This window comes from Somniosus microcephalus, chromosome 13 (assembly GCF_052327205.1).
Source record: "Somniosus microcephalus isolate GS21.2 chromosome 13, FLI_Smic_1.0, whole genome shotgun sequence".
In the NCBI taxonomy this organism is placed as follows: domain Eukaryota; kingdom Metazoa; phylum Chordata; class Chondrichthyes; order Squaliformes; family Somniosidae; genus Somniosus; species Somniosus microcephalus.
The window spans coordinates 185,253,653-185,264,731 of NC_140999.1; the positions used below are offsets into that span (position 1 = coordinate 185,253,653).

The 11,079-nt window shown below is 44.4% G+C and overlaps 1 protein-coding gene across 5 annotated transcripts in view; it reads left to right on the forward strand.

The window, feature by feature from the left end:
- slc52a3-1 (solute carrier family 52 member 3-1) overlaps positions 1-10,655 on the forward strand; it is a 63,330-nt gene extending 52,675 nt beyond the window's left edge. For all 5 annotated transcript variants that reach the window (XM_086005795.1, XM_086005796.1, XM_086005797.1 and 2 more), the window contains one exon: positions 10,228-10,655. In XM_086005795.1, coding sequence (XP_085861921.1) covers positions 10,228-10,440 — 213 coding nt within the window. In that variant the 3' untranslated portion in view covers positions 10,441-10,655. The remainder of the gene's footprint in view (positions 1-10,227) is intronic.
- Positions 10,656-11,079: the final 424 nt, after the last annotated feature.

The following is an 11,079-nucleotide window of genomic DNA, read 5'->3' on the forward strand; positions in this document are numbered from 1 at the left end:
TACAGGACATCAGCAAAATTACTTGAACTTTTATTCAGTTTATTCCCCTTCCTCCATCTCCTACACCAGATAAATACATGAAGCAGAGAAAGATGCAAGGCTAGAGGGAGAGAGTAGGGCAGTGGGATTAGCTTTGGATTGCTCTAGTAAAGAGGCATGATGGGCTGAATTGCCTCCTTCCGTGCTGTAAACCTCAATGATTCCATATCATCCCATACCATTCCCAGACCAAGAGTTCCAGCAAAGTGAACACCCCCCAGGCTAGAAACATAGGAGCAGGAGTCGGCCATTCAGCCCCTTGAACCTGCTCCGCCATTCACTTGGATCATTGCTGATCTGTAACTTCACACCATTTACCCGCCTAAATGTGCAACTGGTGCTGCCTGTCATTGACCTTGAAGCACAAGCCTAGGGTCACTGTCACTCTGTCCTGGTTGGACAACACACTTGGCACCACCCCTTATTAAGAGAGGATATAGGTAAGGGAAAGCAATCAGTGGGAACTCTTTGGTTAGAGTTGAGGAATAAGGGAGAACTTAAAACTGTACTGGGAGTTGTCTACAGGCCTCCTGATAGCAGTGATGAAGTGGCAGAATGTATTAATTCAGAGATTAGAGAGGCTTGTAGCAAAAGCAGGGTTGTTTTAATGGGAGACTTTAATTTTTATCTAGATTGGGAAGAACAGAGAAGCTCAAGTCAGAAAGGTAGTGGATTTCTTGAGTGCATTCAAGATAGCTTTCTGGAACAATGTGTTCTAGAACTAACAAGAGGGCAGGGCATACTAGATTTAGTAATGAGTAATGAGCCAGTCTTAGATAATAACCTAACAGTAAGCGAACATTTATCTAACATTGATCATAATATGATCGAATTAGGCTTGAGAAGGAGAAACTTAACACAGTTACGAAGATTCTAGATTTTGATAAGGCTAACTTTAATGGGATGAGACAGAGACTGGCAACAGCAAACTGGTCAACGCAGAGACCAAACGCCTGTCATTTTAATTCACCGTTCCATTCCCACTCGGACCTCACCATCCTTGGCCTCTTGTATTGTTCCACGGAAGCTCAACGTAAACTCGAGTAACAGCAAATCATCTTCCGATTAGGCACTTTGCAGCCTTCCGGACTCAATATCGAGTTCAACAATTTCAGATCATAACCTCGGTCCCTATCACTTTTTTACTTTTAATTTTTTCCACCCCTTTGTTTTGGGTCCTCCTTTCCCCACCCCCCCCCCTCCTTTCCTTTTGTTTCTCTCTCTCACCTGGCAGCTGTCCTTATCCTGCCAGTACACTTCACACCTAATCTCAGCTGCCTTTTGTCTCCACGGGCCCATTACCATCTCATCTGGCTTCGTATACCTTTTATTGTCTCTTTTTCTTCTTTTGTTCGATCGCAGCTTTGCCTTCGATCTTTTTATTTTCTTTCCAGTTTTGAAGAAGGGTTTCAACCCGAAATGTCAACTCAAATTTCTCTCCACGGATGTTGCCTGACCTGCTGAGTTTTTCCAGCATTCTCTGTTGTTATTTTGGTCAAAACTGTTATTGGGTAAAATTACAGATGAACAGTGGGAGGAGTTCAAAAAATAATTTAGCTTAATACAGGACCAGTATATACCCCTAAGGGAGCAAGAGGTCTACTTACCAAATAAAACAGCCATGGTCATGAGAGTTAACATAAAACTAAAGGAAAGAGCACACAAAAGTATAGATGCAGGGGACTGGGAGCGATATAAAGAACAGCAAAAGAAGACAAAAAAGATATTAAGAGCTGCAAAAAGGAATACAAAAAGAAACTTGTGAGGGATATCAAGATTAATCCAAAAAGTTTTTGCAATTATATTAGAAGAAAAAAGATAGTCAAAGATAATGGCCCAGAACTTGGTGTCGGGGGCTTGCCGCGCGTGCAAGCCCCCGATCTGCACTCACCCTGCGCGCTGACATCTGAAGCCCGGGCCTGCTTGCATTTCCTGTCACAGGCCCGGTTCAGATGTCAGCGCGCAGTGCTTACCTGATCCAGCGGCGTAGTTAGTGCGATGTGCCGGCTGGGATCAGGTGAGCACTGTACAACCAATCAGGGGAGGGGAAGGTTCATTCATGAGTTTGAGAGTAAGAACTGTCAAACTCATGAAAACTACGGTGGCCCAAAACACTATTTAAACTTTAAATAAAAATTTAAAAAACATCCCAATCATTAAATTAAGTATAAATAAGTTTAAAAAAATAATTTAAACAATAATTTTTTTTTTTGAAAAAAATAAATTTTTAATAAAAAGGGTCTAAAACTAAACTTACCTTATTGTAGATTCTTTAAAATAATAAACCTGTGGGGAAAAAAAATTCTAAATTACACTAAAACACCACTTACCTGTAAAAATAAATACTTACGTGTGCTTTTTACAAGCGTAAAGACCGGAGGCCTTTAGACATGCGCAAAGCCCCCAAAACAGAGGAAATCCAAGACGCACGCACTGCCCCCTACAGCGCACACGCTAGCCTCTTCACCTCTTGGGTTAGAGGAGAGGAAATGCCGGTTTTCAGCGCATGCGCTGTGCATGCTGAAAACCGGCATTTCCTCCGGCCAGACGCGTGAGTACCCCTTCCGTACTCATGCGTTTGGGGAGGAATTTCTGCCCCATTGTGGGCCCTTTAAAAGTAGATGCGGGTAATATTGCAAATGAAAATAAGGAAATGGCAGACTTGTTGAATAATTACTTTGTGTCAGTCTTCACAGTAGAGGAAGAGGATAATATACCTGATATTCCAGGGAAACTAATAATGAATCATGGACTGGAACTCACTAAAGTTAACGTAGACAAGAAAACAGTATTAGAACAAATAATGGCACTAAACACTGACAAATCCCCAGGACCTGATGGTTTCCACCCTAGGGTTTTAAAGGGAGTAGGTGAGGAAATTGCAGATGCTTTAGCCAGGATCTTCCAACGCTCTCTTGATTTAGGAATTGTCCCTTTAGATTGGAAAATTGCAAATGTAACTCCATTATTTAAGAAAGGTGAGAGAGAGAAATTAGAAAATTATAGACCTGTCAGTCTAACATCTGTTGTGGGGAAGTTATTGGAAAATATAATTAAGGACAGAGTGACTGAGCACTTGGAGAAACTTCAGCTGATTAGAGAGAGCCAACATGGATTTGTAAAGTAATTTGTAAAGGGTAGGTCATGTCTAACGAAGTTATTGAATTTTTTGAGGAAGTAACTAAAGTAGCAGACAGGGGAATGCTTATGGATGTAGCTTATTTGGACTTCCAGAGGCATTTGATAAGGTTACACATAAGAGATTGTTCGCTAAAATTAAAGCTCATGGAATTGAAGGCAAATTATTGACCTGGTTAGGAGATTGGTCAGGCAATAGAAGGCAGAGAGTAGGGATAATGGGTGCATACTCGAATTGGAAGAAAGTGACTAGTGGTGCCCCACAAGGATCTGTGCTGGGGCCTCAAAGATTCACTATATTTATTAACGACTTAGGTAATGCAATAGAGAGCCACATATCCAAGTCTGCCGATGACATAAAGATAGATGGCATAGTAAGTAGATATGAGTATACAATTACAAAGAGACATTGATAGATTAAGTGAGCAGATGGATTTCAACATGGGTAAGTGTGGGATGATCCATTTTGAACCAAAGCAGGATAGATCCGAGTATTTTTTAAATGGTGAAAAGCTAGGAACAGTGGAGGTCCAAAGAGATTTAATAGTCCATGTACATAGATCACTAAAATGTAGTAGTCAGGTAAAAAAAATAATCAGAAAAGCTAATGGAATGATAGCCTTTATAACTAGAGGGCTGGAATATAAAGTGGGGGGGGGGCAGGGAAGTTTTGCTACAGTGATACAAAGCCCTGGTGAGACCACATCTGGAGCACTGTTCCCTGTAATTTTTTTCGGGCTGCGCGGCCCCTTTAAGGAATGTGTGGCCCATTCAAAATACCGCACATGCGCGGTTTTTCTATTGAAAAGCCGGCACGCTGACTGCGCGGGACCCCTGGAGTGCTGCGTGGCCGCGCAACTTACAGGAGACATTGATCTGGTGTATTGTGTACAGTTCTGGCCATTGCACCTTAGAAAGGATAGATTGGCCTTGGAAGGAGTGCAGCACAGATTCACCAGAATGTTACCAGGACTCCAAGGGTTAGATTATGAGGTGAGATTACACAAATTAATCTTGTATTCCCTGGAACAGAGAAGGTTAAGGGGTTATTTGATTGAGTTTTTTTAGTATTTTGAAAGGAATTGATAGGGTAGATAGAAAGAAACTTTTTCTATTGGGGGAGTCTAGGATGTAACCTTAAAATCAGAGCCAGGCCATTCAGGAGAGAAGTTAGGAATCACTTCTTCATGCAAAGGGTGGTAGAAGTATACTGTATAAAACTCTTGGATAGATAGATTTTCATTAGTCATGGGTATTAAAGGATATGGAGCCAAGGCGAGTGAGTTAGGATACAGATCAGCCATGATCTCATTGAATGGTGGAACAGGCTCGAGAGGCTGAATGGCCTACTCTTGATCCTATGTTCCCCCAAGGTAAAAGGGAACTTCAATGCCCACAAGCCTTCTTAGAGCAGTGACGGTTAAGGGAAGATTTTATAGAGTTGTTTAAAATCATGAAGGGTTTTGACAGAGTAAATAAGAGAAACTGTTTCCAGAGGTAGGGGACACAGATTTAAGACGATATGGGGAGAATTAATTTTAGGCAGCGAGTTCGTTATGATCTGGAAGGGCAGTGGAAGCAGGTTCAATAATAACTTTCAAAAGTAGCCATGGTGTGGAGATGCCGGTGTTGGACTGGGGTGGACAAATGTAAGAAGTAACACAACACCAGGTTATAGTCCAACAGTTTTATTTGAAATCACAAGCTTTCGGAGCGCTGCTCCTTCGTCAGGTGAAGTGGAGAGATGCCGATAGACACAGATTATATAGTCAGAGAATAATGCCAGATGATTACAGTGTGATAAATGGCAGTTAGAAAGATTACCTGGCATTATTCTCTGACAATATAATCTGTGTCTATCGGCATCTCTCCACTTCACCTGATGAAGGAGCAGCGCTCCGAAAGCTTGTGATTTCAAATAAAACTGTTGGACTATAACCTGGTGTTGTGTGACTTCTTACAACTTTCAAAAGGGAGTTGGATAAATACTTGTGGAAAAATTTGCCAGGAAAGAGCAGGGGGGAGGGAGTGGAACTAATTGGAGAGCTCTTTCAAAGAGCCGGCACAGGCACGATGGGCCGAAATGGCCTCCTTCTGTGCTGTAACATTCTATGATTCTATGAATGCAGGCAGTGGGAGAATACTGTTCTCCTTACCTATTTTTTTCCCTTTAATATCGCTTGATGCCGTGTCATGAGCCTCACAAGATTAATTGGCAGTTAAACTAGATCCAGAGAGGCTTTTAAATCAACTCAGGGACTAGAGCTGAGAACTCGCCAGCTCCCCTGGGGCTGCGATTGTACAATCTGAAAACATTATTCCAATTAGTCTGCGTTTAGTACATTTATACATCAGCACTTTTGTGGTTTAAAGAAATATTACTTCTGGTCATAAAATACTAATTATATAATCATATTTTCCATGATTCTAGGTTATGTACAGATTGATTTAATAATATTTAATTTTTTTTTATATATGTGCCAAATTTGTTCCAGCCAGCAATTCTTTTCGTATTTTCCGATTTGATGTAGTACCTCCATCTATTACTGTTTGGTTTTAATGGTTTACTTTATGTAATTTTTTTTGTTATCAGGAGCAGGGAGTAGGGAGCTGGGGCTTTCTCAATTCCCCTCGTCGCTCAGCTTCCCTACCTTACACAGGAAACATAGAAACATAGAAGATAGGAGCAGGAGTAGGCCATTCGGCCCCTCGAGCCTGCTCCGCCATTCGATGCGATCATGGCTGATCATCCAAATTCAGTACCCTGTCCCTGCTTTCTCCCCATACCCCTTGATCCCTTTAGCCTTAAGAAATATATCCAACTCCTTCTTAAATATATTTAATGTATTGGCCTCTACTGCCTTCTGTGGTAGAGAATTCCACAGGTTCACCACTCTCTGGGTGAAGAAATTCCTCCTCATCTCTGTCCTAAATGGCCTACCCCTTATCCTTAGACTGTGAGCCCTGGTTCTGGACTCCCCCGCCATCGGGAACATCCTTCCTGCATCTAGTCTGTCCAGTCCTATTAGAATTTTATAAGTTTCAATGAGATCCCCTCTCATTCTTCTAAACTCCAGCGAATATAAGCCTAATCGACCCAATCTCTCCTCATACGTCATTCCTGCCATCCCAGGTATCAGCCTGGTGAATCTTCGCTGAACTCTTTCCATGGCAAGAACATCCATACTCAGATAAGGCGACCAAAACTGCACACAATACTCAAGATGTGGTCTCACCAAGGCCCTGTACAACTGCAGCAAGACATCCTTGTTCCTGTACTCAAACCCTCTCGCTACGAAGGCCAACATACCATTTGCCTTCTTAACATTAACATTAACTTCTTAACATTAGGAACATTAGGAACAGGAGGAGGCCATTCAGCCGCTCGGGCCTGCTCCACCATTAGAATCCTAGAATGGTTACAGCACGGAAGGAGGCCGTTCGGCCCGTCGAGCCCGTTCCGGCTCTCTGCAAGAGCACTTCAGCCAGTCCCGCTCCCCTGCCCTTTCCCCGTAGCCCTGCAAATGTTTTTCCTTCAGGTGCTTATCCAACTCCCTTTTGAAAGCCGTGATTGAATCTGCCTCCACCACCCTCTCAGGCAGTGCATTCCAGATCCTAACCACTCGCTGCGTAAAAAAGTTTTTTCTTACGTCGCCTTTGGTTCTTTTGCCAATCACCTTAAATTTGTGTCCTCTGGTTCTCGACCCTTCCACCAATGGGAACAGTTTCTCTTTGTCTACCCTGTCCAGACCCCTCATGATTTTGAACACCTCTATCAAATCTTCTCTCAATTTTCTCTGCTCTTAGGAGAACAACCCCAGCTTCTCCAGTTTACCCTCCTAACTGAAGTCCCTCATCCCTGGAATCATTCTCGTAAATCTTTTCTGCACCCTCTCTAAGGCCTTTACATCCTTCCTAAAGTGCGGTGCCCAGAATTGGATACAATACTCCAGTTGAAGTCTGAACCAGTGTTTTATAAAGGTTCATCATAACTTCCATGTACTCTATGGGCTGGCTTTTGTCAATGGGAAGCTTTTGGAGGCAGAAGTGCTGCTTGCCGGCTTTCAATCCCACCTCCATCAGCTTCGGGCCAACCAGTGGGATTTTCCTCTGATTGACCTTGTTAAGCCCACCCAGCAGGCTCAGCAGGCCAATTAGGGGAAGTCACTGACAGAGCACATCAGCCTATGACGTGCCATCTGTCAAGATTTCTTGAAAGAAGAAATGTCAGCGTTTGACAGCTCTGTGAAGCTGTCAAACACTGTCATTCTGTGTAGACTGATGAGTCTTTGTGTTCAGGACTCATCAAACCTTTCAACTTTGCAGAAATCACCTGGCTGTTGGTTCAGAGGATCCAACAGCCAGTCTGTGAAATCTACAATGAAGATGTCGGGACTCCGGATCCACAGCGGCTGAAGGCTGTCGGCAGAAACAAAGGTAAGTGAACATTTTATATCACTTAACACTCACCTTACATACTTACCACTCCACACTTGCACCCATCACTCACCTCTACATCTCACTTTCAGGCCCCTCCGACCCCCGTAGACCTCCTTCTCGTGTCCTACACCCTGGCGGGGTTATCCGAGGTCGGGAAGCCTGCACTTCGGTGCTAAAAATAGGGATAATCCCTTTTTCTGCCTGTTAACTACCTGTTAACAGGCAGTTAGCAGGATTTAATCCCTTTCCTGCCTCAAGGAGACAGGACCTGGGGCAGGACAGCTTCCCGCCTCCTGGCAAAAGGGCACGGAGGCGGGATGGTTTGCCACCCGCCCCCAAATTCTGCCACTTTACCGGCAGTCTCGCCTCCATACCCGCCTCCTCGGGGCTGACAAAATCCAGCCCTATACCTCTATTCATGAAGTCCAGGACCCCATATAGCAGATTGAAGGGTGATCAATTAGATCGCGGCAGATCTGCACCTCAACTCAATTTTCCCGCCATCGCTCCATATCCCTTGATACCCGGACCCAACAAAAATCTATCTGTCTCAATCTTGAAAGCTCCAATTGTCCTCCAGCATCCACAGACTTTGGGGGAGAGAGAGTCCCAGATTTCCACTACCTTTGTTTGTGACAATGCTTCCTGATTTCCCCCCTGAATGCCCGAGCTCCATTTTTCTGATTACATCCCATTGTTCTTGATCCCTCCACCGGAGGAAATAGTTTTTCCATATCTACCCTATCAAATCCTTTTAACATTTTGAACACCTCGATCTGACCACCCTTCAATCTGCTATACAAGCCAATTTTATGCAACAAGCAATGGCTACATTTCAAGAGTAATTCATTGGCCGTGAAGAGCTTTGGGACATCTCGAGGATGTGAAAGGGCACTATATGAATGCAAGTTCTTTCTTTCAGTGGGCAAATGCACCGTGTGGTTTGAGACTGAGCCACAGAGACCAGGTTTGACCCTTGGTCTGTGCGGAGTTAGCTTGTCATGGTTGTGGTGTTGCAATTGGCCTAGGGAGAGGGGTCAGCCAGGGTTCAGGCACATGACCCCTGCTGGAAAGCGCACCTGCGTAGGTCAGATAAGGGCAGGATTCCTTCACCCCACCATTGGCGGCCGTGTCTTCAGCTGCCTGGGCCCTAATCTCTGGAATTCACTCCCTAAACCCCTCCACCTCTCCACCTCTCTCTCCTCCTTTAAGACGCTCCTTAAAACCTACCTCTTTGACCAAGCTTTTGGTCACCTGCCCATATAGCTCCTGATGCCAGAAACATTTGCTCAAATCTACACATCCTGGAGGAGGGGTGTAAGAACTTAAAAAATAAAAACGGACCTACCTTTAAGTCTTTGGCATGCCACCCCTGCCCACCAACACCCCCCTCCCCCCTCACCCACCCCCGGGACACATTCAGACCCTCCTGTCAGCAGGGGTTAGGGGGCAGGCCACAGTGCCATGTTTCTCTGGGAACCCAAAGTATTGGGGCATCCAAAGTGTGATTGTTATAAATCTCATCATCATAAAGAAACTACTCATGAAATAACACTGGACGGCCAGCTGGTGGCGCCGTCCAAGGAGTATAAATACTCGGGCATGGGCCCAGCTTGCCAGGGACATTTTGTAAGACAAGGAACTAGTGAAGTACAACTAGATCTCCATGTTCTGAAACAAGTTGATTAAAGCCTTGCTTTATACTCAAACCAAGTGATGAGTGAGTTGTATTACGTCAGTGATCATTACAGAAAATGAGGGCCAGGAACACAGCGGTGGACCTCCGCCAAATGCAGGCATAGAGCCAGCTCTACCCCCTCCCCCCCCACTGACCCTCTTCAGGAAAGCCCTGGAAATTCTGGGGCAATGTGAAAAGGGGTGGAGACTCAGTGAAACAGGTCTCCGCCCCTTTTTCCTGACCTTTGCGCCAGGAGAAATGTGTGTGCCATGGGGGCAAGGGTCAGGAAAATCGACCCTTATATTGCTAATGAGTTTATTCTTTTAATAAAGCAGATTTTCATTTTCTCTCTCCTCCTCAGTGTCAGCCTTGGCTCAGTGGGCAGCACGCTCATCTCTGAGTCAGAAGGTTGTGGGTTCCAAGTCCCACTCCAGAGACTTGAGCACAAAATCCAGGTCGCGACTCCCAGTGCAGTGCTGAGGGAGTGCTGCACTGTCGGAGGTGCAGTCTTTAGAATGAGACGTTAAACCGAGGCGCCGTCTGCCCTCTCGGGTGGACGTAAAAGCTCCCACAGACACTATTTCAAAGAAGACAATGGGAGTTCTCCCCGGTGTCCTGGCCAATATTTATCCCTCAATCAACATCACTAAAAACAGATTATCTGGTCATTGCTGTTTGTGGGAGCTTGCTGTGCGCAAATTAGCTGACACGTTTCCTACATTACAACAGTGACTACACTGCAAAAGTAAAGTCGTGGGCTGTAAAGCGCTTTGGGACGTCCTGAGATTGTGAAAGGCGCTATATAAATGCAAGTTTTTATTTTCCTTATTTTATGACATCAGGCTGTTGAATGTTGTGCCCATTTTATTGAGCTGACTGTTTTTTTTTTGCTTGTGCCTCTGTATAACAACCTGTTTTTCCTATTCACTCAGATCCTTTCGTGGATTTTGTTTAGCGGGGTCTTGTCATATGTCAAGGTGATGATTGGAATCATTTTCCGCGAAGAGAGCCACAGCGCCCTTGTGTGGTGTGGAGCAGCAGTGCAGCTGGGGTCCATGATCGGAGCACTGACGATGTTTCCGCTCGTAAATGTGTATAAGGTTTTCCAGTCCGGGGACAGCTGCAACACGAATTGCCCCTTCTAACCAACAGCGGAGAAAGAAAAGCGACCCAGGCAGTGAAGAAACAGCAAAAAAAAACATTCATGCTGCCGAGAAGCTGACCGAATGTTCTCTGCATGCCACTGTGCCGAACTGTTTTGCAAATGTCATTTATTAATTTGATTCACTGATAGCAGAAAATAGACTTTAATCTGTGATCTTTGAACTTTTGACTAAAATCTTGTTTTTTTAAAAATTAATTCACAGGACGTGGGCGTCGCTGGCAAGGCCAGCATTTATTGCCCATCCCTAATCTGAGAGGCTTGCTAAACCATTTCAGAGGGCAGTTAAGAGTCAATCACATTGCTGTGGGTCTGGAGTCACATCTCGGCCAGACCGAGTAAGGACGGCAGATTTCCTTCCCTAAAGGTCATTAATGAACCAGATGAGTTTTTACGACAATCCGATAGTTTCATGGTCACTATTACTGATACTAGCTTCTTTTTTTATTCCAGATTTATTTATTAACTGAATTTAAATTCCCCAGCTGCCGTGGTGGGATTATGAACTCACGTCTTCACTGGATCATTAGTCCAGGCCGCTGGGTTACTAGTCCAGTAACATAACCACTATGCTATCATACCCTTTCACCCCATCCCATAAGGAAAACATATCGGAGGGAAT